Below are 26,602 nucleotides of genomic sequence, written 5' to 3'. Positions count from 1 at the left end.
ATATTCCAAGCGTCATGGCCAAAGGCACATTACGTCATCCATAAACCAGTACAGTAGATATAAATCCAAAGGCCTAAAAGATGACCCTATCAGTTCTAATATTATAAACTATCATTTGATCTAAAATTTTCAGAAACATGTCGACGGCTGAAATCATCTCTATCTCCACTGCCTTGATGGCGTCAGGTGGTATCGCAACCCTGACATTCTTCGACGTCCCCGAGCTCCAATCTCAACCTGCCTCTCGGTCTCTACCCTGTATCCGATGGCTGTTCAGTCGCGGGTCACACGTCTTCCCATCAGCTTCACTTCTCTCAACCATTGGCTTTATATACTCTGCATCTTCTCGCAATTCCCTAAGCACCGGTCCTCTCTACGCTCTCTCAACCAACACTCTCAAAGCCAATACATTCTTGACGGCTGCGGCTCTAGCATTTAGCATCGCGCCCTTTACTCAACTCATGATTCCGACAAACTTTGCGCTTATTGAGGAGAATAATAAACTCGGTGGAACGAGAAGTGAGAAGGCTGCTGAGCAAGACACGTCACTGGATAGAAGTGCCTGGGAGTCTGTCAAGGGAACTGGTGAAGGTTTTGAGTTTACAGATCTCAGTGGTCCCCAGGAGCAGACTGAAAGGGATTCCACGGCAGAGGAAGATGAGAAGGTTCGCAGTTTGTTGGAGAGGTTTCGATGGCTGAATCTCGTGAGGGCTGTTCTTATTGGCGCTGGAGGAGTCGTTGGTCTCTATGCTGCTATCAGCTAATGACTAGAAAACCGAATTCTATGCTAGCGTTCTCATTGTGTCTTGGTTCTCTCAGCTTGCGGAGTATTCTGTGCTATCACATGTGCACGGTTGAGACGTTAAAAACTTATAAAATCAAGATCAAGACTCTCGAACTACCAAGACCTCGTTACCTGGCGTCCTTGAATGACAAAACCTAAAGTTACATCGCCAAAACCATGCTCAAAACTTGCACTCAACTATCAACTGAAACACATCCGCCAGTGTTTTCATGCTACATAATCTGATTTCCCCCAACCGAACCCCATCACTTAGGCAAAACAGCCTTTCCAGCAGCTCGAGCCGCCTCCAGGGCACCATGCAGACCATACTGAGAATAAACACCGTTGATTCGCTGTGTCGAGTTGAGGTTCTTGACCACCACGATCTGGAAACAAGTAGCCGAGCCTTGACGGGATCCGATGGTGGAATAAGCCAGGAAAATCTCCCAGATCTGTTCTCAAGTCAGCTATTTCGTTATGAATTAGGTTGATGGAGATACTACATACTCGGAACCATCGAACGCCATATTTGGCTTTGACCTTTTCGGCGTTTCCAAGCCAGTTCCTGTACCATCGCCAGAGAGTTCCGGAATAATGAACACCGACAGTATCAACACTGACCAAGTTAGTGAATACCTTGAATAGGGTCAAGTAACTTACCTCTTGACCTCAAATCCAGCGCTTTCAAGACATCCAACATAAAACGCCAAGGGCGTCGATGCATCAGCACCAGGGAAGATATACTTATTCAGAAACAAGCCCCAAATGAAATCTTCATACTGCCACGCCTTTCGGAATCCCGACATCTGCACATACATCGCCCCATCATCCTCCAGCAAGTCATAACACTGCCGAAAGAACCCCGTCAGCCGCCTCACGCCAACATGCTCCGCCATCTCAAGCTGCGTGATCTTGTCAAACTTTTGCTCCGGGATATCGCGATAATCACAGCACAATAGCCGGCTCTGCTCCTCGCTAACGCCTGCTTTTCTCAAACCATCGTTTCCCCACTCAACCTGGTTTCGTGCCAGAGTCACGCCCGTGACGTGCGCGCCGTAGTTCAAGCTTGCGAATTTCGCCAGGGTGCCCCAGCCGCAGCCAATATCGAGGACTCGGTCGCCGGGCTGGATGTTGATTTTCTGGCAGACGATGGCGAGTTTGTTGTCTTGCATCTCTTCAAGTGTTTCTTCGCGATCGGGGTCTGAGATGATACCGGTGGTGTATATCATTCGTGGGCCAAGGAACCAAGCGTAATGATCATTTCCGCTATCGTAATTGGTGCGAACCTGCTCTTCGTCCTGCGAGCGCAAATGAAGAATGACATCGGGGAAGAAAGTGAATAGAATATAATTGAAAGTCTCGCTGGTGAAATTAAACGTCGCCCAGTCATGGCGATACTCAAGTATCTCCAGGGCGTCGGCGTTGAGATCGACTTGGCCTGCGAAATAAAGTTCAAAGAATTTACTCATGGGTACTTTGTGGCGGCCTGTGTATCGCGCGCGAAGTTGGTCCGTTTTGAAGGTGAGGTAGAACTCGATCGGTCGGCCGGGAAGATGGACTTTATCGTTGATTCGCGGGCTCAGTTTGGACATGAAGGTCCAAATGACGACCAGCACAGGGACTGTGGTGAAGATGGAGAGGAAAAGCGCAAGTTTGAGACCGCCGCCGAGTTTCCATGATAGCCATTGGGGAACGCCGTAGAGAGCGATGCCGAGAAAGATGTTGGACCATTGTTCGTATCCGGGCCGTCGGCGGGTAGCGGAGCGTTTTTGATAGCGGGAGACTATTCGCAGTAGTTAGCAGATGTGACAAGATACAAATGCGACGACCTGCATTGGTCAGAGGAACGCCCGGATTCTTGCCGGTAGAGAGTACGTCAGCGGGCGCTTTGGGAGTTGCGATAAAGTCAATGTCGCTGCTCAAATGAGCACCTCCATTGAGGCCATTCTGCTTCAGGGCCATGGTCAATGACTCTTATCCGCAGAAAGACATGAAAAGAATCAGGTGTGAGGATGAAAGGATAAACACGAGATAAAGCGGTCAAAGCAACCCTTTTAATCGCACGGCATGCTGAGCTGATACATCAAACCACCTCCAAAAATGATGTGAGGCCCCGCTGCATCCGGGCCTCACAGGACGTGCATCCCTGCCCAAAAGCGATAGGAGAGAAGAATGTAACCGAGATGAAGAGGGTTATCATGAAATTGGGACGCGTAATTGGATGCCTCGGCGGCATGCAGTGTATTCTGGTGCCTATCGGATTTATTCTGTGGCCTAATTTATTGGCGTTTGGGCATGCCACGCTGAGGTGCGGCGCTGCAATTATGCCTGGTGTGACTTGGCGGGCGGAGGACATCCCCGGGCCCGAGACTGTAGACTGGGGAGATTTGCACGTGCTTTTCTGTTAGTTTTGGTGAGGAAGTTCCACGTAAGGCTGTGCCACCTTGGCGGAGAGGGGGTTATTCAGTAGAGAAACGTAAACGTGCCAGAGGAATACTTGTTGGTGGCTGCCCGGTGTTACGCCTGCCTCTACGACCAGGCCCAGGATAGAACGGTTTCAGGGAGAAATCCATATGGAGTCTGGCTGGCACGCGGGAGATCGGCGCCAGGCACCGCGATTCTGACACTCTGCGCTAAACCCTATCTTGAAACGTTGCTATCGAGTCACGAAGCATTTGACTGTAAAAGAAAGTGTATAGCGTCATGAAATGATGTTCGACAAACAAATTAAATAGTTTTAAAGGCTTTGACTTATATAGAATGCCTCTTACTGTTCATTAATTTCATAAAACGATTTGCTCCTGGGCATAGGGTGAATGAAGCTAGGGTAGGTGATGTTCATCAAGGCAAATGATATGCGATACAGCCACATCAAAGTGCTGACATGATCTAGGACGCCTTGATCTTCACTATAAGCCTTTCACTTAATATTAGACATTTCTAAATAACGAGATCTCCGTTGTGGCTTCTTCTTCGCGTTGGACTTCAGCTCACGATGACGCGTCATGCACAAAGATCACAAGAGCTTTACAAGCGCTTCATGGTGTTCTTAATAGCTCAAGCTCTGCACATTGCCTGTGAAAAGCCGCCGTCTAGTGAGATGATTCATTTGATGGTGGCCAAGATCTCAAGGCGGCTCTGCAAGTTTGGGGATGTTGACGATGGAGCATGGCTTCATGTTATCAAGGATATCGTCTTATCAGCCTCTGGAAAGCTGAAGGAGAGATGGGTCAATATTCAGCAACGAAATGGACAGCCACTTGACCTTGAAACCTTGGCTGAGTTCATATTCGAAGAGCATACCGACTTCTCATTGCCTGAACTCGATAAGTTTCTCGCGTCTATACCCCGGCGTCAACAGTTGTCAAAAACTAAAGAATTCAAGGCCAAGCCTATTGCCTTGGCCGTAGATCCTCTTACTATCCCCACAGTCAATGGCTCTGTCAACAATGACAACAAGTCTTTTGAGCTCGCGGCTGTGGAGACTTGGATGGAGAATTACCTCGGCAACTGGCTTGAGTTTCACTTAAGCGGCGAGCAATCATGCCACGGTCTAAAGACACTGCTTGAGCACTATCATATGTCTGCGGATAGATGATATACAAGAATTCCGGAGCGCATGTTAAAGGTGCTTCTTACTGTCGGTGAGATCTAGGTGGCTATTCATAAAATGGCTGTCCACCACAACCCTCTGTTGTTGAAGTACAGAAATGAGATCCCTCGGGAGGTCTTTAGCGATCTACTTCTCCATTCAAAAACCGACATGAAGCGTTTACATCGGCTGGAAGAATACCTCGAAGATACGTCCGGAAAACTAAAGCTATCAGCACTTTTGTCATATGGCCAACGACCATCCTTCGCCGTGAGTACATTAGACAATGCCCAAAGCTCCAAGACAAGAAAGAACAGATTGAGCGCAGTGCATAGTGCGATCGCGATAAGAAACTCAAGCAGTTTCGCGAACTCAAAGCAAAGTACGACGCTATCATGAAGAAGTATGACGACATGCTATGCGAAAAGGTTCTTCAAGTCCAACACGACGTGGAGTATTACGTCCATACCAAGAATAAGTGCAGACGCTGTGCTCTCCCCGCCAAAGCAAAGAAGCTCAAGGTCAGCCCTCACGAGTGGCCTCTCCCAGCAGATGAACTTGAGGCTGAAACGTCTGTTTTTGACATGGATGTACCCGTCACTTTTGCTGTGTGGCGAGATGCTACGGTTTACTTCTTGGATAACATCTTGAGATTTGAATCGTCTTGCGCCGGAGACTATCCACGAGCGTCCTTTCCGTTGATGACATATAAGCCCCTCAGTCACTGGTTCGAATTACAACGTCATAGAGTACAGTTACTTTCTGAGATTAAAACGCACTCTCAAACTCATCGCAATCAGAAATCCATCGAAACTTGTACTGAGGCGGATGTCTGTCTTAACAACGGTCTTCGCTTTCAGTATCATGATGGTTCTAGAAATACCTTCCTATCCACCTCTAAACACACAACCGAAATTTCAAAGCGATGTACAATCAAGCTTCCAAGCAGAGCTCATACCTTGCAAAGATTCATGGCTCGAATATGGCTTTATGAGAACAGAGAAACACCCAACCAGGCCATCGCGAGCCAGTCTGAGTGTCCGGAGTACATGTCACTTGGCGAGTTCAAGGCTTTAGCTGTTTTGCCATACGGGTACCGCCTTCAGTGGAAGAATATCCTTACGCAGCTTGCTATGCCGACGGTAGACTTCAATAAACCTGAGACTGCTTTATTTCTACTCCAGATGATGTTACAAGCTGGGCCGTCCGATGAGGATGAGGTGACAAGACACGCACATAATCGACCTACAGACGTGGAATTCGGTTCGCAGATTCTGAAGTACTTGGGTGAGAGCGTGTCAAGGGTTCAGGAGAATTGGGAGTCGTACACATCACTGTGCTCTTCCACCTGCTTGGCCACTAGACTACTTGCACTAGCTGACAAGTCCCTGTCGTCAAAGGTTCTGGATCTCATCGCAAAATGTCGAGGAATCTCCTACAAGTGGGTGATGCACCTATTGTCTAAGGTCCAAGATATTGAGCACCGTACGCAGCGGGAGGAATTTCTTGAGGCGGCAGTGCACATCGACCTTATCTGTGTCGAGACGTTCAATCTGGAGGGTGAGTGCTTTGAACAGGTATTGGCTGACGAAGAGCAAGCGGCTATACTGTTGGAAATCTCGACCATCGCACATAATAACGCCGACTTCGAACAGCTTCAGAAGGATGCATTGTTCGGTATTATGCTCGACAGATATAGAATCATAATGCACAGAGCCTTGCCTATTCTGGTGAGCGAAATAACCTCCAAGGGTAGTTTATGTATCGATACAGCCATTAAGGAAGATGGCCCGACTTTGCACGAGAGGGTGAGTGGTCGGTGGTTTCTGATCACTGGATCACAGAAATCACCGTAAACCTCCAAGTTTATATTAGCCTTCTCACAGGACAGTTATTGGTTAATGGAATACCTGTCTCACGACTTCCTCAGAAGTACGAGACTCATCATGAGTATCTGAAGCTATTCAGGTCTGCGAGTATGGAAGTCACGCCCAGCAACCTGCCAAACATGAGCTTCTGTGCGACCAAGACGTTTCACGGGTATACGGTTTCATCTCGGTATGCAGAGAGCTAAGGGCGTTGATGATCTTCTTGTTCCTCTTTCTGGGGATGGCTCGACGTTTGACTTGATACCATCAAGGAACCTCCACGGTTATTTTCCTGGGGACTTCACCGACAATCACGTTCATTGGTTTGAGGATGCGTCTGGAGAAGTTGAGTTCTGCCACTTCAGCGACCCTTGGCCAAGAATGAATACAGAGAGGTGGCATTTACGAAAGGATATTGACACATGGAAGCTATCCCTTGACAAGAAAAGTGTTCTTATATAGGCTTAACTAAAGAATATCTAGAAATAGCAGTAAATTAAGTATAAATTAATAAGATAATAAAATAAGATCAAGGCAGTAGAAATACTATAATGCCCTATAGTAGAGAACAGGCAGGGAGGGAGTATGTCTTGGTAGTTTTACTATAAAATATAATAATAAAGAGATATCTAGATCTGCAACTCTGTTTAAAAAAAACAAAATAAGAAAATTAAAAGTTTTCCTTAAGAGGCCCTTTAATCTTTCTCTTTAATTAAATAACAGCTTCCTAAACTATGCCTAATCTGACTCGAAAGCAGAATTAATAATAACAGTATAGTCGGTTTAACAAAAAAAGTATAATACTTAAGAAAAATCTTAAAAACTAAAGGAATAACTAGAACTTAGACAGAGTAAGTCATTTCTAGATAAATGTATGTCAAGTGATAAGCCTTTCTATCCGAGCTATATGTATACCCGGTTGAAACTACACTTTTGACTATAAGATAATGTCTTTCTACAAGTTTATCCTGTCTTCTCCACGGGAACATTATTCGCCGAGGTCGTTGCTACAAGGCCATTAGCAGGACGTTTCGATTCCCCATCCCCTATCTCCCCATCCCATCCATGATCAACAAGATATGCATGGAACCTCTTGTCATTCTCGCTCAAGTCCTCTCCAGTGATATTCGGGATAAAGAAGTATGTCACTAAAACTCCCGCTATGCCACAAATTGCAGCGATGATAAATGTCCAGCGCTTTCCCAAAGTCTGTTGAATGGGCTTGAAAGCCTGAGTACCAACCGCTGCGCCAGTCTTGCCCAGCGCTGCACTGATGCCGTAGCATGTTCCGCGGACGCTTGTTGCGTAGCTTTCGGACGAGAGCAGACCAAGCATATCTCCAGGTCCAAGATTCCCAGAAGACTGCATGAGACCATAGAAAACGACAAACAAGGGCACAATCTTGGTGATTTTGTCGTATGAACAGCCAATGATCAAACCAAACACCAGATATCCCGCGAACCCTACCATCATGGTATTCTTCCTGCCCACCCTGTCGCACATCCAAGCACCAATGAATACGCCAGGAAGAGCAATGCAACCGAGGAGGAGCTGCCATTCTGCCGTGTGTAAAAGAGTGTTGCCGCCCTCGGGTACGACGGAGGCAAGGATGGTGCCCGAGAAGACCCCGTTTGGAAACGTTACAAAGTCGTACAAGAACCAAGCACCACAAGTGCCAATGAGTGTTTTCCAATAATAACGAATGACGAGGGCATAAGGAACCCTCCTTTTGATTGCACCCTGGCGGTAGAGCTTCGAGTTAAGCATGCGTAATCGGAAGTAGAAGACAGTAAGAGGTAGCAAGATCCCGATTCCAAAACAGACACGCCACACAGTCGAGAGGTTTTCAGCTCCGGCGGCTGAGAGAACAACCATGAAAATAGAGACTGCAAGCGGGCCCCCAAATGACAGCGGCAGATTTGTAACAAGGATGAAAATCGGTCCTCGTTTGTTCAATGCTCGCTCATTGGCACTTTCAGAAGCGGATGTGCTACTCGCAGGATACTCGCCACCAGTCCCAAAGCCAACGACTCCTCGAGCTACCGTCAGCATCCAAAACATGCCATCGATGCTCGTGCCGTGTGCTGCTGTGGCTAGAATACCGCCGACGACAATGCACAGTGTAGTGAGCACAATGGCTGTCTTTCGTCCAAGATAGTCGCACGTGAGACCAATGGCGATCTGGCCGAGAATCTCGCCAATGAGGAGAGCGTTGGACACCCGCGTACTGACGGACGATGTATACTGCTGAGGATATTCTTTCTTGAACAGTACATTTGACATAGTCATCAGATTGTTCTGATATCCATCTGATATTAGTGCTGCTCCTGCACAAAAAATTGTAAAGACGTCCGATATTCGTTGGCGACGAAGCATGACATCTTGCGTTGAGCCTTCAACGCTGATGCAGGCATTGGCGGCTTTGCTTTCATGTTGACCATCCTTGATATCCGGTTGAGTATCAGACATGTTGAGGGAGTGTAGTGCAGGAAATCTACAGAAATCAAACAGACTTGGAACGCGAAACCGTTGATTTTATACTTGTTAGATCCTTTGTCGTGTAAAACAAGAACTTGCCGATTTCCCGTTTGCAGTCCCAATTGGGCAAATCACCATAAGCGCTAGTCCTATCCACCGATTTCCGACATCCGAGTTGGCCTATTACAGTTCTTATGCCAGCCATGTGGCTTGCGATATCCACAACATGGATATCACAACTTAGTTATCGCACGGCATTGAAACTTTTGACGTCCAGTTTTCATATCAAAACAGGTCGATAGTCGGTGAAAGGACTGAATATAGATCACTTTTAATATAGTGTGAACTTTGCTTAGCCAAGTTAAGATTACGCAAGCTTCTTATGTTGGCCACGTGCAAGGCTGAACAAGACTGTTCTCGGCAGATTCAAGTACCGTGCCTCAAAGCCAGGCTTCCAATTAGGTTTCAGCAATCTCCCGCCCTGTGGAAAAGATTTTCGAGTTTTTATCGCTTGAAATATCCTTAAGTTTCTTTGTGTCGGATAGTTCAACGTCTGAGTCAAACTTAAGTGACCAGACCCATAAACGTAAAACACCTTCCAATGCGAGCTAGTTTTGAAGCGACCAAGGCCCTGCTCCGCCAGACTGAGCGAGTTGCAAGGCTCGCTGCCTTGAAGAGCTATGTAACCTTGAAGATTGTATCGCAAAATATACATTGTGCTCAACTTGACAGTTAAAACTCCAGAAATTATCCTCAGCATCTTTCCAATCATGATGTTTGCAATAGATTCCATAGCGACCACGACCTTCTGGGCGATTTCTGGAACATCTGCCATTTCCATTGAAGTGCTCTGTAAGCGCTCAATGATGCCTTGCCCGCCTGACTCAACGTCGCAAGGCGGGCGTGATAGGCCAAGATTCGGTCTGCACTGTCGTTTCCAGCTGTTTGGCTTCCGTTTCTGCATTCTCTGTTCGTCGTCAGGTATACCAAGAAACCTCAAGAGGCATCGAACTTTGGTATCGTTAGTAGACTAACCCTTGTATCGTAGCTGCGCGGGCCATATGGCCGGCCAATCTAGTTTTTGCCCACTGAGGAGGAGTGCAAGATAACCGCTGTTGCGTACGACGTGCCGCCCGCACTGCACTCATCAGCACCATGGCCCAGCGTTGAGCCACAGCAATTGTTGGACGCAGGCCACGGAGATCTGTGAACTGTATTGCGAAGCTAGGAACAGTCCTTCCAACAGCTGTCTAAAGTAGCTGTTCTGAGTCGTTGGATTTCTTCCTTCAAGACGTGACGTACTGCTGTAGGGACTCCTTATAATTGCTAGATCAGAAGGAGTCAAACACTTGGTCTCCGAGGATCTGTGCATCGGGCTGTACCTAGTACACTGTCAACGGCGTTGATCTTGAGGAATTCTCCGTCCCTCCGCTATTCAAGGATCTCTACCTGGTGTACTCCCCAACGAGATACGCGCAGTGGAAAATGCCACAAAAGCCAAAACACCAACTTACAAAAGTGTGCCTATAGAAGCAACAGTAGGGAATCTAGCTGGGACAGATTGTCGGCAACCGGTTCGGATGGGATGACGACCTGTCATTAGGGCCGAGCGCGTGGGAACACAGTCGCCCGCCACGTTAAAGTTGTGAAGAAGTGGTTTAAGAAGAAGACTTTTGAAATGACCCCTCTCTTAGGCTCTTCGCTTGCAATCTCAGACTGAAACACAGGGCTTCGAGGAATGAGCTACTGATACCCAGCACAGATCGCCATCATTTACTTAGCTTGGTCGATGTAACTTGATGAGGATCTGAACTCCAAGTCCAACAACGGTTAGCGCGACTGGCGCCATCGCGGGTCCTCCTTATCTCCAGCGCGGGGAAAGCTTCGGCGAACTCGACTTTGTTTATCATTATCCCAAACATATTTCCTCATCATGATCTACCACCAGAAATGGCCGACACTCCCTCAAGTCGTAAACGAAGCAGTGTCCGACGTGCCAACGTGACGGCCTGTCAGCGATGTAAGTCCCGAAAACAGCGCTGTGACCAGAACATCCCAGCATGCTCATCATGTGACCGTGCTGGAGTGCCGTGTGTAAGCGTTGATGTAGACGGACAATCTGTGCCTCGAAGGTATTAGACTCTGCTTCTTTTCTCTCGATTGCATGCTTACTTGAACGCCCTCAGTTATATCAAGAATCTCGAGGATCGGGTCGCTGAGCTTGAGATTGCTCTTCGAAATCAAGGGATAGACACCGAATCCGGAGTTAGCCGAGCTTCCCAGGATGCTCTTGAATCAACATCAGAGACGCACAGCTCTGATAATTTGAATTTACTGCGCTTGCTAGTACCCAGGCCAAATGATGTACAGCACCCCCAAGACTCAGCCTACCATACTCTCCTTGATACCATCACTGTACCAGACACGATCAAATTTCCTCCCAGGCCTACCACTATCCAACTCACCGCCACATACTTTGAACACTCTAACTTTTTCTCCCCCGTCTTGAATCAGAAATCATTTCAAGATACCATTGCCCTCTTGTATCAAAACCAGACGTCTTCCGACCAGGGCACCTCAGTACAGAGATTCCAGCTCTGTATGGTCCTAGCCATCGCCATCAGGCTTCTCAACAGGACAGATTCTTCCGTTCCCACGACTGCATCCGACTCGTTCTTCGCCTCGGCTATTGGAATACTCACCGAACGGCCGCAAGCTACTTGGAGTGGCGACCTGGAGCATCTCCAGAACCTTCTCCTCATTGTACAATATACCATTTTCGCCTCGAATCTCTCTGCGGCTTGGCACTTCATTGGTCTAGCAACACGATTGGCTATTGATCTCGACCTTCTCAGCGAAACCCGTCTGTCCGTTATAGACGAGGCACAGGAGAATGAAGCAGAGGTAAACAAGAGACGCCGGGTTTTCTGGTCCACATATATTCTCGAAACAAACCTCTGCGTCATCCTCAATCGTCCACGATCAATACCCGACGAAGCTATCTTTACCCCCCTCCCATCTACAGGTGGACCCGAGTCGTCAAGTCCACTGGGAAATCACTGCATTCTATTCCGCCAACTGGAGTACGAAATCTTCCACACACTTAACTACAAAACACCCGCGAACGGTAGCTTCTTCGATTATAAGACCTGGAAGATGGGCATGAAGGATCGTCTTGTGGAATGGCATGCAAATGTACCTGCCCTGGACCCAACATCCAAGCTCGCACCCCAGAACTTCTTCGACGGCGCTTTATACATGACTCTTGTCTCTCTGTTATCACCATCTCGTCACTTTCCTCACCTTTCGGAAGACGAGCTGAGAGATCTCGCGCAGTATGCTTCCACGAGCATCGAACTTTACAGAGAGGGTTTCAAAGAAGGAAAGTTGAGGTTCTACTGGCGAACGACGCCCAATCTATTTCAATCTGGTGCAGCTTTAATCCACTGCATTAAGCGTCTTACGCTGCAAGGTGCAGCTTTTGATGTGAAAGCGTTGAAGAGTCGAGTATCTGTCTGTTCAACGGTCCTGTGGGGAATGGCAGAGCGGTATCCCCCTGGAGCTTCATACCGTGACCGTTTCGATGAGATGTTGGCTACTATTGACGAAATGGCCTCGGAGCTACCGATGGATATGTCAGTTGACTTCCTATTTGGACATAACGTATTGCCTTCGTTGGAATTGGATGGGGCAGCGACACTATGGACGCCAATGCCGCCCACTTTGGATCCGTGGATATTGGATCAAACATGATTTCAATGGCAGTCAACCATCAGCGTTTCGATCAGATACTCATTTTAATTTACACAACTAAGTTCTTTACTTTGGTCCTCTATCTTAATCAGACCTGCCCTTAAAGACCCTTGAGCGGGTCAGGCGGTGCCGGATCACTCCTCAAACTATTCTCAAACGCAGCCCTCAACTTCATAACCGGTTGCATGACCCAAGTGTTATAAGCCAGGATATCCGTCTCCTCCTTTGGATCTCTCACCACATTGAATAGATATGGAGACTCCAGCTTTCCAGACGATTGATTGACCTTTGGTTCCCAGACCAGATGAAGCTTCCAGTCCTTCCACTTGACAGCGCGCAGCTCATCCTTGATGTAGAAGAGGAAGCCCTCGCGCTGGGACTTGACAGCAGCGGGATCTTTGAAGAATGCTACTTGGCTGATACCATCAATGGGTCTATCGGATGGTGCTTCCGCGCCTGCTATCTCGAGGATGCTTGTGAAGATATCGGTGACGTGGACTGTTTCGTTGGATGTAACTCCAGCAGGGACATTTCCAGGCCATCTGATGATGAATGGGACTCTCAAGCTTCCCTCCATGGCGGTATGATATGTCCCGGACCACGGACCGGCAGTGCCCTTGTATGGGGGTCTGAACTCAGGTCCATTGTCAGAAGCAAATATCAAGACTGTGTTTTCGCGAACTCCAAGGTCATCCAGATGGTCGATCAATTGGCCAACTCGGTAGTCCATCTCGGCCATAGAGTCAGCAAATTCTCCCTGTCCTGTCTTCCCCTCAAACTCGCGATGCGGCAGAGTCGGGAAATGCAGATGGACGAGTGGATGATATAAGAAAAAGGGCTTCTCTGCTGCGACTTGACGTGACAGCCAATCTTTTGACTGGTCAACCAGCATTTCATCGATCAACCGTCTCTTTTCGAGATCATACACACAGACGTTCTCAGAGCCCTGCTCAGCAACACCTTTCATGATATACGGCAGCTCGGCAACTTCCGGTGTATATCCCAAAGCCGACGTAAACTGGCTCTCGTCAGTCGTCCTCGGAATCCCAAACCACTCGTCAAATCCCCTGTCGGAAGGGTACCGACCAGAAATATCACCAAGATGCCATTTCCCATGATGAGCCGTCGCGTAACCCTCTGGCTTGAGACATTCAGGCAGTGTACGCTCCCAGTTTGTAAGACCCTGGGGAAACCCAGCCGGGACAGACTGTCGGCACCCGGTCCGGATAGGATGACGCCCTGTCATGAGGGCCGAGCGCGTGGGAACGCAGTCGCTCTCAACGTTGAAGTTGTGAAGGAGAAGACCTTCAGTGGCGAGCTTGTCGATGCGTGGTGTTGCAGCGCCACGCAGAATGCCTCCGCCATAGCAGCCGAGCTCACCCCAGCCGAGATTATCAGCTAAGATGAGCACGATGTTTGGTTTTGATGGATGATTAGACATTTCCAAAATGTTTCAATTTGTTGACCCTGGGCTCGCCATTGATTCAGCTTCATTTAAACTCCTATGCGAGCTCATTTTCTTCGTCGATCACGTCTACTCTAGGGCTCAGCTTGAAACCATCGGCGACTCGTCCGAAACCCCACATTTTCGCTCATCGCCGACGCTCACCTCCGATGACTAGACGATCCTCCCCGTAGATTATCTAGCAAACCTTCATGACGGGTAAAGATACGCGATCTCGACAATCAATGGTGTGCGCACAAGATTGTCCGAAACCTTATCATGTTTGTGAGCTACAACTCTTGGTATGGTGATCAAAGGGTATAAAGACGGATGATAGTCGACCACTGGACCATCAATTCGATACAGGGCTTGAGTTGTACACCACGTTGAACCTGGTATCACCATGGCTCTGGATCGCTCTCCCAAAATGGAATCTATCGGGGGTGATAAAGAACACTACGATATTGATGATGCGCCGCAGTCAATTATTGCGCAGCCTGTTTGGACAGACGATGAAGAGAAGGCAGTCGTCAGAAAGTAGGTTGACAATCCTTTTCCTAACTGACATCAAAGCTCATGTATCAGACTCGACATGATCCTCATGCCTCTCCTCGTCCTCGGCTTCTACGCCCTCCAGCTCGACCGCAGCAACATCAGCAACGCCCTAACCGACACGCTAACAACCGATCTAAACATCACCCAAGACGACGTCAACCTCGGCGACCAGCTCATGATGGCCGGCATTATCATCGCCGAGATCCCCTCCAACATCGTCCTCCAGAAGCTCGGCGCGCCGATCTGGCTCACGGGCCAGGTACTCGTCTGGGGCACAATTGCCCTGACGCAAGCTTGGGTTACGAATTTGCACTCGTTCTTTGCGACGCGTTTTCTGCTGGGCTTCTGCGAGGCTGGGTTCATACCGGGTGGGCAGTATATGCTTGCGCTGTTTTATCGGGAGAAGGAGTTAGCGCTGAGAACGTCTATTTTCTATTTCGGGAATTATTTTGCTACTGCTACGGGGTCGTTGATCGCTGCGGGTGTTTTGCAGATGGGCGGTATAGCTGGTCTGGCTGGTTGGCAGTGGCTCTTTATCAGTTCGTTCCTCTTGCATTGCCCTGTCATGGATATTGCTAACATCAGGAAGTCGAGGGCATTTTCACCCTGTTAGTCTTCTTCGTCTTCATCCTTCTTCTTCCTCGATCTCCAATGCATACCAAACCCATTCATGGCTGTTTCGACTTCTTCACCTCTCGTGAGCGCGAAATCATGCACGACAGGATCTATCAAGAAGACATCTCCAAGACTGAAGCCCACGCAAGGATTACCATCCAAGGCATCATCGCCGCCCTCGCCAATTATCGTATCTGGATCCACACTATTCTAAACCTCGTATCGCTCGCTCCCAAGGGCGGTCTTCAACTCTACGGCCCAACCATCATTCGAAGCCTGGGTTTTAGCAAGATCAACTCCAACCTTTTAAACTCGGTCAGCAGCTTCCTCGTCGTGTTCCTCAGCTTCGCCATCGCCTGGGCCTCTGACAAGACGAAGCAGCGAGGCCTGTGGTGCATGGTCGCGTTTCTCTGGAGTATCACATTCGGCAGTGCTTTGTTTGGATCGACTGATAAGGGCAAGTGGACCAAATATGCACTCTTTACCCTCTTAAGTAGTGGCAATGCACTTTCTCAGGGGCTGAATGATGCCTGGTTGAGTATCAATGCTCAATCTGCTGAGACGCGCAGTATTGGATTGGCTATGGTCGTCATTGGGAGCAATGCTGGTGGATTAGCTGGAAAGCAGCTGTTTCGCGAGAGCGATGCGCCAAATTATACAAAGGGGTTTCTGGCTATTATTTTATTGTATGCTGCTTCTTTGCCTATCACTGCTGCTATCATGGGGATTTATTGGAGGCAGAATAAGAAATTGGAGAGGGGGCTTGTTGAGGATGAGGGTGATGCTGATGAGCGGACAGGAAGAAGCCAGCGCTTTCAGCTGTAGATGGGATAAATTGCTGTGGATCTAGAGTATGCTTCGTGATCTTTCAAGCGTGCATAATCTCTTTGTTAGCAGTGTATGCAGAGAACATCTGGCTGTACGTATACCTCATTCCTTGGGATGAAATCCTCATGAACATTTGCCTTGCACTGGCAAGAAAGATCATAACCATTGAATGAAGACTGTACTTGAGTGCATAAGCTATTTATTGTCTGGCAGCTGTTTGGCACTGCAAACGCATCGCTCTGCTTCACTGTGATACCACGTGACGCAAACAACATCAAGTCACCAAGCCACCTCACAACAAACTGACGACGTCGCCGCTTCTCATTTTACTCTTTTCTCTTACAACAAAAGCCACATCGCCTGTTTCCTTCTTGATCAACCTTTCATCTTCATCTGGTGTTCGTCATGTATCGCACGTCCAAGCGCGAGGGTACAAGCAACAATCCGAGCCATTCCTTGCGTGACCTGCCTCCTCTCTCCATACCGAAGAAGCGCAAGCGGATAATGTCTGAGTAGGTCGCTTTTCATCTGTTGGCGTTGCTGATCTGACCTTGTCGCAGAAAGCCCTCGCGACTACTCGCTTGCCCCCTCGAGATTCAGCTTCACGTCTTGGAATCTGTCCCCAGGGACGGTCTGGCCGCCTTGTGCCTCGTCAACAAGCATCTCGCCCGTATCGCCCAGCCGGTTCTTCACAGGGAGCTCGATGTCAACTGTCCTCGCGTCAGCTTCAAATACCACGCTGCCCCGCTCGTCCTTGTCTTGCGAACTCTCCTCTCACGACCTGACCTGGCTCAAGCTGTCCATCATCTGCGTTTCGATGGATACGACTTTGTCGAGAGACGCCTTAATGAACATCCGGCCACCCCAATCTTCCACCTCACAGATGGAGACAAGCTGAAGGCAGTCGATTTCATAAAGGCTTTGGATCTCTACCAAGGGCTTGACTGGGCTAAAGGTTTCTTGATGGGCCGGGTTGACTGTCTTGTCAGTCTCCTGGTGGCTCTTACGCCAAAGGTCAGAAGCATCTATCTCGGCGAGTTCTTCTCTGTTGAGATCTTCTACCTCCGAATGTTGCTGAGTCCAGAGAGCTTCGGTAACCCAGGGGGCAGCAACGTACACAAGTTTGAGCATCTCCGCCGTGTGAGTATCGACAACCATTGCGCGCCGTACCACCACACACGTTTCGATTTCAACAACGTCTACCAAGACTTTTTTCGTCTTCTTATGCTTGAGAGTCTGTCTATCTCGGGCAGCTTTCCCGAGGAATCGCAGACCTTCAACATCGTGACGAAGTTGGAACATCTCAAGCGCCTGGATCTAAAGCGAATTAGTGCAGAGGAGCTTGGGCGAATTCTTTCCATCGCACCCAATCTCAAAGAGCTAAAATATAACTACGCCTGGTATCCGCCGACAAATATGCGTTCGGCCCCCGACCAGACACTGTACTTGACCACCCTACGCGATTCCCTGGAAAGCCATCGATTGGAACTCGAAAAGCTCGAGCTCCTCCTTCTCGACGACGGTGACGTCCTGAACGAAGGGCCAGTGGATACGGTCTATCCATTTCAACTTGGGGGCCCCTCTCTCAAACTGCACGACTTCTCGAATCTTCACACTCTTACTGCCCCATGGATCTTAATTGCTGGTCCGTCGGCCGGGGAACACCCCCCACCACTGCGCCACCTCATCCCGAAGTCCGTGGTGCAGCTGGCCTTGACAGACGATCTGTTTCTACAGTCGTACTGGAAATGGGAGCCCGATGAGATTTGTGAGATGCTGATCGATTACTTTTACGACTTGGGGGATGCAAAGACTGCCCTGGCCGAGATGGTCCTTGTGGGACCGCTAATTTCGAAATTGGAAAATGAGGTCGAGTTCGATAATGCGAGCCGGCTTGCTTATTCTGTGGGTGTCGATCTTTGTGTAGATGATCTGAGCATTCATAAATGTGACGCATTGGATGAAGCGGATGAGCGTGCACGTCGCTATGGGCAGCCCCGAGAACCAGTACGACCACAGGTGTTTGGTTTGGCACATATGTTGTGATGGAGGCTGCCTAGGTTGTATCTCATTCGGAAGAGATGATTTTGATGCAAGCGTCGTTCATTCAAGGTTGGCGAATTAATTACAAAACTACTGAGGCATGTTGGCGATCTCGTTGTGGCAATGGGATATCCAGCGCCGTGGTTTGCTTTTTGCTTCTTGGTAAAGAGAAAAACGAATCAAAAAAATTGTATCTTTCACGTAAAGCTTCCAACTTGATAGGTGCGGGCCATTTTCAGCACATGTCTCAGAACTGCAGATGTCGTCGTCATTCATTCTTGTAGTCCTTTCATCAACCAAATCGGCATCGTACAAGCTCTAAAGATCTCGCCAGAATTTGATTAACCTAAACTCTGCCTTCAATATATCCTTAACAGTCATTTTAGGTGTCAAAAATGGATAAAAGCTCGTGGGAGACTCGAGCAGCAGCCAAGCGCGCCGCCACTCTAGACAAGATCCCTTCAGAATGGAGATTATCCTCTGAGGACATCGAACGAGCTCAAAGCCAACGCGACATCACAGGACCTTTTATTGAGCAGTTCCTTGACGAAGAAACAGTTTCTATCACATCATTAAAGACTGTTGAGATTTTAAATGCTGTATCGGAACGAGAACTCACAGCCACCAAGGTAGTGAGGGCATTTTGTCAACGAGCGGCAGTCGCTCATCAGATCGTGAGTACTAGCGAGGCTCTCTACAAGATCCTTTAAGGCGGTGAAGTTGACATGATGCTCAGAATAATTGTCTTCAGGAAATCTTCTTTGATCAAGCATTGGAACGCGCCCAGTTCCTGGACGATTACTTTACTAAACATGGAAAGACGCTCGGACCACTTCATGGTCTGCCTGTCAGTCTCAAAGACCAATTCCACGTGAAAGGTGTCGATACAACAATGGGTTACGTTGGTTGGATAGACGGCAATCTAGGTATTGACTCTGATAAGTCTCACACGATAGAAAGCCAGATCGTCAGCGAGCTACTCTCCCTTGGAGCCGTGCTATACTGCAAGACAAGCCTACCCCAAACCCTTCTCTTCGGCGAGACAAAAAACAACATCATCGGCCAGACCCTAAACCCAATAAATCAGAACTTGTCTTGCGGTGGCTCGTCAGGTGGTGAAGCAGCGCTGATGGCATTGGGCGGAAGTTCAATTGGCGTAGGGACAGATATCGGTGGGTCGCTGCGAATACCAGCTGGTTTTTGCGGAATCTTTTCGATAAAGCCGACGTCAAATCGACTAAGCTATCGGGACGTTGCGAATACGAATCCCGGGCAGGATACATATCGGTCTACGATTGGATTTATGGGCACGTCGATTGATGCACTGGAGATGGTGTTTGAGGCTGTTCTTATGACGGAACCCTGGATGAAAGACCCAGCTGTTATACCGATTCCGTTTCGAAAAGACGTCACCGAGTCGTATCGGAGACGAGCGGATGAGAAAGGAAATGCCAAGTTTGGGGAGAGGCCACTGAAAATGGGCGTGCTTTGGTGTGATGGGATGGTCGGACTACATCCGCCTGTTCTTCGTGGGCTGGAGGTAGTGGTTGAGGCGCTGAAGAAGGCTGGACACAAGGTACGCGCCAACGAGTGAGTCAAGACTAGCAGCTGACGGATAGCAGATTGTTGACTGGAAGCCACCGTCGCATGAAACGGCAACAAACATTCACGCAAGTGCCTCGTCCCTTGAACCTGTGAATACGCTGACAAAATGCAACAGGGAGGGTTTCTCAGCGCAGACGGAGCGCACGACATCCACCAACACCTCAAACGATCCGGCGAACCTCTAATCCAAGACTTGCAAGACGGCCTCAATCTGAAAACGCCAATAGAATTACTCAAGTATCAAGATCTTACCATCCAAGGTCTTGAGTACGAGCGGCAGTATTCCGATTACTGGAACTCCACCGCTGAATCGGATGGTACCTTATCAACACCCAAAGTTGACCGTCATACTAACAACTCATAGGTCAAATCGTAGACGCTGTTCTCATGCCTGTAGCGCCTCATGCAGCTGTGATACCTGGAAAGTTCTACCACGGAGGTCAGTAGTCTGAGGCGCTGTTTCATGTGTCGGTGCTAAGATGGTGCAGCCTATACTGATGCGATGAACTTGACCAATTACACGGCCGTTATCATTCCTACGATTAGAGCAGATACGAGAGTTGATGTTTTTGATGAGGGGTATGAACCGCTGGGTGAGACGGATAGGAAGAATTGGCAAGCTTGTAAGTTGCCCACACTGCAATCGATGTCCCATGGCTTTTGAACTTAGCTAACTACTACAGACGACGCAGATTTGTATGACGGCGCTCCAGTAGGCGTCCAAATCGTAGGCCGAAAGTTCGAAGAAGAGAAATGCCTAGCGATAGCTCGAATAGTCCACACCGTCGTCCAGAGCGCAGCGTAGTTAGCCTCTAACAAAAAGCGGAACCACACGATTACGGAAATAGAAAGCAAAGAACTGGTTTCATCTGCCGAAGGATACTCGAGCTGTATACCGTTTCTGTACAAGACTGCCAAGAAGCCAACCTCTTTTTGGGCATCACGTTCATGTTTCAAGGTTGTATTGCATGAACAGCTGAAAAGTGATGGCTTCTTGGCGGGTTTGACTCCGTTCTTTGACATTTTGATTCCGCCCGCGGCAGGGGGGGGCCATTTCAAACCACGTGGCTTGAGGGGCCAGAACCGATGGAGCGGTATGGATGCAACCATAGCTTCTGGGGAAGAGGGTAATTGCCTGGTGATCAATTGATGGTCTAGGATTGGATCTGAATGATCGACTGCAGCATGTATCAGTTGATAAGTTCTATTCCGTAATTCTTTCTATTAATCTGCTACTTTAAGAAAAGAAGTCGACGCGTGGACACGGTAGACAAGTGAAAACCATGATAGGCCCATCGATTCACCGCCCTGAACCCGCAATCTCAAGAGCCATCAGCCAATTTATGCAGCAGCACCATGCTGAATGAATCACAACACAACCCCTTATCGCGGAAGCTTTATGCCGGTGGCGACGCAGCAACACCAAATCTGTTGATGTCACCGATATCACCAGACCCCAAAAACCGCGGAATTGACAGACTAAACCGAGTAGTATTCTAGATGCGGATAGTCGAACTGACAGCTGAACCTTGATGAAGCCCAGCTGCCGTTTTCTGTTTCACTAAGAAGCGATAGCGTGCCACATACCGTCCGCTAGCCAGCTAGACTACCCGGAGGATCACCCCGTTCTGAGCGTTAGACCCGCCGTCTCTATTTGCGGGTAATGCCAGGCCGCCGGACCTGTCAAAGGCATTTCCTTTCCATGGAACTGGGATGGAGGGTTGCAATTGTGACGTTAGAAAGGGGATAAATATATCCGGATGAAGCGGATGCATAAATGTGGTGATAATGGGTCGGTAAAGTGATATCTATCCAGTTGTTGATTCGTGGCTTGGGGCATATGAGACCACTTGTTTCTAGCCCGACACTATCGAAGCACTTGGAAGCATCTAGTGAAGAAAAAGGAATCAAAGAATCAAGCTACAGTCTTCGAGAATGGAGCGGTTCGAATTAATAAATGATAGTTTCGGTGCAATTGTGGTACTAGGTAATTACCAGCGAAGTGCAGAACCGAATCAGCCGAGATAAATGGCCGAGAAAGTTTTGAGGGGGGGGGCATCCACAACGCAACTCCACCGTATCTTGCTGCAGGGGCTAATTCTCTCTCCCAACCCAATGGAAGGTTCAAACTGTTACGTCTCCTTTATGTAACGACAAGATTTTTCTATGGCTGGCCCTACGAACACCACGTTTTCCCCAGACTTTTTTTTTTTGCACAACGGTTTGTGAGTACGTAAAAAGGTTGATTTCCCCAGATTCTTTAAACGTGCGAGATGGTGAGAGTAAAAGTGGCTGAATTGATGCCGACGGGACTGGATCTTGAGCTTGTGATTAGTGTGCTTCAATTCCCACGTGTCAGCGCGACCTTGTGAACCAACAGCACTTGACATTATTGGCCCGGAGGAATTGGATCGTTATCAGGGGAAATTATAGCGCATGTTGGCTGACTCAGATTGAAGACGCAATCAGTTATTTGCAGCTTATCAGACCATTCCTCCCTCTCTCCTTCGCTGGCTTCAAGTGTTTTTTCACCCCTGGCGCCACAATCTTTTAGCAGTTTCTACAAGGGGAAAGTCGCCGTATGCCTGGCCCATAACGCCAAACCGAATTCCTTCAGCGCTGCCGATTTCGCAATCGCCAAGAATTGAATCAAAGCATTGCGCTCGGGCATAATTGATGCGATGCTTGAAGCACCGGTGTCGCAAGACATGATACGATTGCATTTGTCCGCGCTATCGGTAACAGTTTCATATGTGATCCTTTTGGGAGATTCTATTGGTTCGAGATCGAGCCAATTGCGCTTCTGGTCAACGACTCACCTATGATGGAGGCTTTTAGTGGCTGCATGCCCCTGGCGTCAAACTCCATTGACGTGCCTCAACCGCAGCCAAACCCCAACTGCGCCGCTTAGTCTGACCTCGAATTGTCTGGGCCCTTGATAAAGTTGACCAGGGGGCAGGCCATTCTTTTGCACCCCTTGCTGCAATGTTCAGTCGATTCATTAATGTCCCGCATTCCCCTCGTTTTTGCTTTTGCTTTTACTGTTCAAATGCCTTGATCGTCAAACTTTGTTGTCCCTGGTCCCATTCTATTGTTGTAAAGAAGGCTCCAAGGGCCATAGCCCGCCGATATGCCGCTCTACTCGGACGCCCCCGATGCGCGCCAGTTCTACGAGGATAAGCCGACGCTGCTTGTATCGTGGTGGATCACGGTCTTTTGTGTGGCGATCATCCTGACGCGAATGTCGGGTCGATACGTGCGAGTCGAGAAACTACTCAAGGAGGATAAGATCGCTGCCGGTGCGCTCATACCGTTGGTTCTAAGGGCTATCTGTGTTCATTTTGTTCTCAAGAATGGAACGAATAACGTCAACTTGGATGGGTTGAAGTTGAGTGATGCGGATATTGATAAGAGGATCGTGGGGAGTAAGATGGTCCTCGCCAGTAGAGTGTTCTACGCCTCCATGTAAGTTCACATCACTGATGATAAGGATGAAGCTAATGATGTGTCAGTCTTTGGATTCTGAAACTCACGACGCTTGAGTTCTTTGAACGTCTTGCTGGCGCTACGAGACGACGATCACATCGTATTATGATCCACGCCATGCGCGCAACACTCGCCGCTACTTTCCTCGCTGTCGTTATAAGCGACCTCGCAGAATGTCAACCCTTCCCTCACTACTGGCAGGTCACTCCCGACCCAGGCCCTCAATGCCGTCAGGCTTTCGTGCAGATGCTCACAATGGGAGCTTGCAACGCCTTCACCGACCTCGTCCTCATCGCCTTTCCTATCCCCATCATCCTCTCCACCCAGATCGCCACCAAGCGCAAGGTCCTCCTCATAATGCTCTTCAGCTTCGGTCTGCTCACCGTCGGTATAACACTCTACCGCATCCCCCGCATCATCGAAGCACACGGCTCGCAAGTCGTGCGCACGATGTGGGCATCGATTGAAATCCTCGCCGCCACAGCAGTAGGCAACATCGTCGCGTTAGGATCCTTCCTTCGTGACAGCGGTGTCAAGCGCAAGAAGTTCAAAGAGTCAAACAGCTACTCCGGCTACTCGAACTCGCGCTCCCAATCACAACCTACGAAACTCACACGCACGGCGCATAGCCAGTGGGAGGATGAGGATCATGTTCGTACGACGGAGGGGATATGGGCAAAGTCGCATGACACGAGCGACTCGATCTCTAAAGATGAGGATTTGAGAAAGTCGGGTGAAAGACCTGTTAGTCCGACGCAGAGCCACGATTCGCTTATTACAAGGGATGAGTTGACGGGCAAGATGGATCGTGATGATTTTGTGTATCGACAACCGCCGACGGCTGTTATTGCGGGGGGATCTAGACAGGTCCAGCGCGCGCAGCCGACGAGGGATAATTGAATGCGATAATTAATTATATTAGGACATGACAATAATTACGATTTACTTTGTTCATACCCGTTGATGATTACTTGATTGTCTCATGTAAGATCCAGTTTATCGTACGTAATAGCCCACCACGATGGCTTCAGGGACCAGGACCATCCCCGGACCCAGTGTGGATATTGCCAGATTCTCTCTTCCCCATGGGCAGCCAACACAAGGGACGACTTGACATGTCCAGTGAAGGACCTTCCAGGTACAGAATGGCATGAGAGTTACAGAGTGAGGCAATAACCCAGACCCGGTAACAGTGCACGAACCAAGTGGGAATCTCGCTGATCCCACTCAAGTGAAACGTTGCGCTGTCTCCCCCTCCTCAGTCAATCATCTCTGCTTCAAATCATTCATCTTCATTCACTCACTCTCCTCACTGCGCCGCATTTAATTCTCCTGATCTTCACAAGCCAGACTGCATGTTTGGCGTCTCTGTTAGTCCTCTTTTGGCACACCCGCTCCCCGTCATTGGTTCGACGCTGCACCCGAAGTAAACCGCGCATATCCCAAAAGTCCTTCTAGAAACCTTCCAGAACGCGCCCTTCTGAAGACTTTTCTTTCATGATCGGCATCCAACCCCCGTCGTAACGTCATCTCCCCCAAACTTGTCATCTTTTCATCACCCCCGCAAACGATGAAAGATCCTCGCGATGCGCAGACAATGCAATCGTTTAATGTAGAAATGGGCTCCTCGTGGAGTATACGAGCTCACAAACCACGGTCTTCATGGCTTCATAGCTTCCGACGCGCAGATCCTCTTCCAGGATATCATCCTAGCGATGCACCAGAGCGGTATTACGACTTGCGCGCAGCGAATGCCAAAACAGCGAATACAGCACTTGCGAGAGAATTAAAAGGTCGTCATCTTCAAATGATTGCCTTTGGCGGTGCGATTGGTAAGCTTCACTTTTTCAACGCTCGGCAAATCTCGGCTAATACGGTGTAGGAACTGGATTGTTTGTCGCGTCGGGAGCGTCGCTTTATAGAGGCGGACCAGCGAGTTTGTTGATTTCGTATTTATTGCTTGGGGCGATGCAGTATTGTACGATGCAGTGTCTTGGGGAGTTGTGCGTCATGTTTCCCATCGCGGGTTCATTTTCGGCGTTTTCGACGAGGTTCTTGGATCCGTCTTGGGGGTTTGCCATGGGTTGGAAGTAAGCTGACTGAAAATCTCTGGTTTACTTTTGCTAACGGCGTAGTTACTGCTTGCAATGGTTGTTCATTTTGCCGTTGGAAATCATCGCTGGGGCGTTTACGATAGGATACTGGAACCCGGATCTGACAAAGTCCATATTCGTGGCCATATTTCTCTCCGCTATTGTCATCATCAATCTTTTTGGTGTCAAGACGTATGGCGAGGCCGAGTTTATCTTTTCTCTCATCAAGATCACCGCAATCGTCGGCTTCATGTGCGTCAATCCCCCTCCCGCTCCTCCCGTTACTAACGGTCAAGATTACTCGCCATCGTCATAAATGTCGGCGGGGAGCCCGAGAGCGGTTACATCGGCGGCATGTACTGGCGTAACCCAGGCCCCTTCAACAACGGCTTCAAGGGCTTCTGCAGCGTCCTCGTTACATCCGCATTCTCCTTCACAGGCACAGAACTCATCGGTCTCGCCGCTGCTGAGACAGCTAACCCGCGGAAATCATTACCGACAGCTATTAAACAGGTTTTCTGGCGTATCACGATATTCTACATCATTGCGCTACTGCTAGTTGGGCTTTTGGTGCCATCTGACGATAAACGACTTGTCGGCGGTGATAATGTCGCTGATGCGACTGCGAGCCCGTTCGTTATTGCGATAGAGAAGGCTGGGACTTCTCTTCTTCCGAGTATAATGAATGCAATTATCTTGGTGGCGGTGATAAGTGTTGGAAATTCAGCGGTTTTTGGATCATCGAGAACGTTGGCTGCTTTGGCGGAACAATCGCATGCGCCGCAGGTTTTTGCATACGTGGACCGACAAGGCCGTCCGCTCATGGCAATACTATTCGCATCATGCATCGGTCTCCTCGCATTTCTCGCAGATGTCAGTTTCCACGATTCCATCTTTAACTGGCTTCTCTCAATCAGTGCATTAAGCACGCTATTTACGTGGGGAAGTATTTGTTTATGTTATATCCGGTTTCGAAAAGCTTGGTATTATAACGCACATACGCTTGACCAACTACCCTTCAAGTCTCACGTCGGCGTCCCAGGGGCGTGGTTTGCTTTTGTTGGGTATATCCTCGTGTTGGTCTCTCAGATTTGGATTGCGGTCTCGCCCGTTAACGAGCCTGGTATTGACAGGAGCGCATCAGGACTGGCGCAGAATTTCTTCTTGAAGGTTTTGGCGATACCTATTATCTTGTTGTTTTATCTATCTCATAAAGTTTGGTATCGTACACAGATTGTACGTCTGCCTGATATGGATGTTGTGACAGGGCGGAGATACTTTCGCGTGCATGTTATGGCGGAGCAGGAGCGAGAGGAACGACATGGCTGGCCCAGGTGGAAAAAGGTCTATCGGTTTCTCTGTTAACGTGTTTGCATTGGATGGCGTTTGCATAGCGACTGATAGATGGTGTATCTTAGATAGAGGCGCGTTACATGATGATGATTGCATTGAAGCTCC

At 48.8% G+C, this 26,602-nt stretch overlaps 12 protein-coding genes across 13 annotated transcripts; 9 read left to right on the top strand and 3 right to left on the bottom strand.

The window, feature by feature from the left end:
• Positions 1 to 113: 113 nt before the first annotated feature.
• Positions 114 to 889, top strand: FVEG_10122 (hypothetical protein). Its single transcript, XM_018899181.1, has one exon. It carries the CDS (start codon positions 138 to 140, stop codon positions 762 to 764), a length of 627 nt encoding a protein of 208 aa, XP_018757198.1. The 5' UTR covers positions 114 to 137; the 3' UTR covers positions 765 to 889.
• On the bottom strand, positions 127 to 3,064 carry FVEG_10123 (cyclopropane-fatty-acyl-phospholipid synthase). Of its 2 annotated transcripts, XM_018899183.1 has the most exons (4): positions 2,618 to 3,064; positions 1,445 to 2,567; positions 1,292 to 1,400; positions 127 to 1,236 (listed from the first exon to the last, which is right to left on the bottom strand). In XM_018899183.1, the coding sequence occupies exons 2-4, from the start codon at positions 2,374 to 2,376 to the stop codon at positions 1,051 to 1,053; spliced, it is 1,227 nt and encodes a 408-aa protein (XP_018757200.1). In that variant the 5' UTR covers positions 2,377 to 2,567; positions 2,618 to 3,064; the 3' UTR covers positions 127 to 1,050. The 2 variants fall into 2 exon arrangements, with proteins under 2 accessions (XP_018757200.1, XP_018757199.1); XM_018899182.1 differs by having other exon boundaries at positions 1,445 to 3,064.
• Positions 3,065 to 3,779: 715 nt separating this feature from the next.
• On the top strand, positions 3,780 to 4,382 carry FVEG_10124 (hypothetical protein; the record flags this gene model as incomplete). The annotated part of the gene is made up of 1 exon (XM_018899184.1): positions 3,780 to 4,382. One exon carries the CDS (start codon positions 3,780 to 3,782, stop codon positions 4,380 to 4,382), a length of 603 nt encoding a protein of 200 aa, XP_018757201.1.
• A 72-nt stretch (positions 4,383 to 4,454) lies between these two features.
• FVEG_16725 (hypothetical protein) lies at positions 4,455 to 6,450 on the top strand (the record flags this gene model as incomplete). Its single annotated transcript, XM_018905966.1, has 3 exons — positions 4,455 to 4,646; positions 4,712 to 6,184; positions 6,268 to 6,450. The coding sequence occupies 3 exons, from the start codon at positions 4,455 to 4,457 to the stop codon at positions 6,448 to 6,450; spliced, it is 1,848 nt and encodes a 615-aa protein (XP_018757202.1).
• A 757-nt stretch (positions 6,451 to 7,207) lies between these two features.
• FVEG_10125 (hypothetical protein) lies at positions 7,208 to 8,713 on the bottom strand (the record flags this gene model as incomplete). The annotated part of the gene is made up of 1 exon (XM_018899185.1): positions 7,208 to 8,713. The coding sequence occupies one exon, from the start codon at positions 8,711 to 8,713 to the stop codon at positions 7,208 to 7,210; it is 1,506 nt and encodes a 501-aa protein (XP_018757203.1).
• A 1,959-nt stretch (positions 8,714 to 10,672) lies between these two features.
• FVEG_10126 (hypothetical protein) lies at positions 10,673 to 12,475 on the top strand (the record flags this gene model as incomplete). The annotated part of the gene is made up of 2 exons (XM_018899186.1): positions 10,673 to 10,854; positions 10,909 to 12,475. The coding sequence occupies 2 exons, from the start codon at positions 10,673 to 10,675 to the stop codon at positions 12,473 to 12,475; spliced, it is 1,749 nt and encodes a 582-aa protein (XP_018757204.1).
• A 100-nt stretch (positions 12,476 to 12,575) lies between these two features.
• Positions 12,576 to 13,916, bottom strand: FVEG_10127 (arylsulfatase A; the record flags this gene model as incomplete). Its single annotated transcript, XM_018899187.1, has 1 exon — positions 12,576 to 13,916. One exon carries the CDS (start codon positions 13,914 to 13,916, stop codon positions 12,576 to 12,578), a length of 1,341 nt encoding a protein of 446 aa, XP_018757205.1.
• Positions 13,917 to 14,322: 406 nt separating this feature from the next.
• Positions 14,323 to 15,914, top strand: FVEG_10128 (hypothetical protein; the record flags this gene model as incomplete). The annotated part of the gene is made up of 3 exons (XM_018899188.1): positions 14,323 to 14,456; positions 14,505 to 15,013; positions 15,064 to 15,914. 3 exons carry the CDS (start codon positions 14,323 to 14,325, stop codon positions 15,912 to 15,914), a joined length of 1,494 nt encoding a protein of 497 aa, XP_018757206.1.
• Positions 15,915 to 16,322: 408 nt separating this feature from the next.
• On the top strand, positions 16,323 to 17,963 carry FVEG_10129 (hypothetical protein; the record flags this gene model as incomplete). The annotated part of the gene is made up of 2 exons (XM_018899189.1): positions 16,323 to 16,429; positions 16,478 to 17,963. 2 exons carry the CDS (start codon positions 16,323 to 16,325, stop codon positions 17,961 to 17,963), a joined length of 1,593 nt encoding a protein of 530 aa, XP_018757207.1.
• Positions 17,964 to 18,355: 392 nt separating this feature from the next.
• On the top strand, positions 18,356 to 20,370 carry FVEG_10130 (hypothetical protein; the record flags this gene model as incomplete). The annotated part of the gene is made up of 7 exons (XM_018899190.1): positions 18,356 to 18,634; positions 18,697 to 19,536; positions 19,583 to 19,634; positions 19,685 to 19,882; positions 19,930 to 20,004; positions 20,054 to 20,188; positions 20,249 to 20,370. 7 exons carry the CDS (start codon positions 18,356 to 18,358, stop codon positions 20,368 to 20,370), a joined length of 1,701 nt encoding a protein of 566 aa, XP_018757208.1.
• A 2,084-nt stretch (positions 20,371 to 22,454) lies between these two features.
• On the top strand, positions 22,455 to 24,069 carry FVEG_10131 (hypothetical protein). The gene is made up of 2 exons (XM_018899191.1): positions 22,455 to 23,030; positions 23,078 to 24,069. The coding sequence occupies exons 1-2, from the start codon at positions 22,696 to 22,698 to the stop codon at positions 23,949 to 23,951; spliced, it is 1,209 nt and encodes a 402-aa protein (XP_018757209.1). The 5' UTR covers positions 22,455 to 22,695; the 3' UTR covers positions 23,952 to 24,069.
• Positions 24,070 to 24,621: 552 nt separating this feature from the next.
• On the top strand, positions 24,622 to 26,509 carry FVEG_16726 (AAT family amino acid transporter; the record flags this gene model as incomplete). The annotated part of the gene is made up of 4 exons (XM_018905967.1): positions 24,622 to 24,883; positions 24,934 to 25,141; positions 25,187 to 25,396; positions 25,441 to 26,509. 4 exons carry the CDS (start codon positions 24,622 to 24,624, stop codon positions 26,507 to 26,509), a joined length of 1,749 nt encoding a protein of 582 aa, XP_018757210.1.
• Positions 26,510 to 26,602: the final 93 nt, after the last annotated feature.

Source organism: Fusarium verticillioides, chromosome 9, assembly GCF_000149555.1.
Source record: "Fusarium verticillioides 7600 chromosome 9, whole genome shotgun sequence".
Classification (NCBI taxonomy): domain Eukaryota; kingdom Fungi; phylum Ascomycota; class Sordariomycetes; order Hypocreales; family Nectriaceae; genus Fusarium; species Fusarium verticillioides.
This window is presented reverse-complemented; position numbering and strand designations above follow the sequence as displayed.

Coding starts and splice junctions, on each gene's coding strand:
- FVEG_10122 (XM_018899181.1), top strand. CDS start 138: ATGTCGACGGCTGAAATCATCTCTATCTCCACTGCCTTGATGGCGTCA.
- FVEG_10131 (XM_018899191.1), top strand. CDS start 22,696: ATGCCGCTCTACTCGGACGCCCCCGATGCGCGCCAGTTCTACGAGGAT. Junction 23,031..23,077: donor AGAGTGTTCTACGCCTCCAT/GTAAGTTCACAT, acceptor ATGATGTGTCAG/TCTTTGGATTCTGAAACTCA.
- FVEG_10123 (XM_018899182.1), bottom strand. CDS start 2,376: ATGTCCAAACTGAGCCCGCGAATCAACGATAAAGTCCATCTTCCCGGC. Junction 1,401..1,444: donor GCTGGATTTGAGGTCAAGAG/GTAAGTTACTTG, acceptor TAACTTGGTCAG/TGTTGATACTGTCGGTGTTC. Junction 1,237..1,291: donor ATGGCGTTCGATGGTTCCGA/GTATGTAGTATC, acceptor ACTTGAGAACAG/ATCTGGGAGATTTTCCTGGC.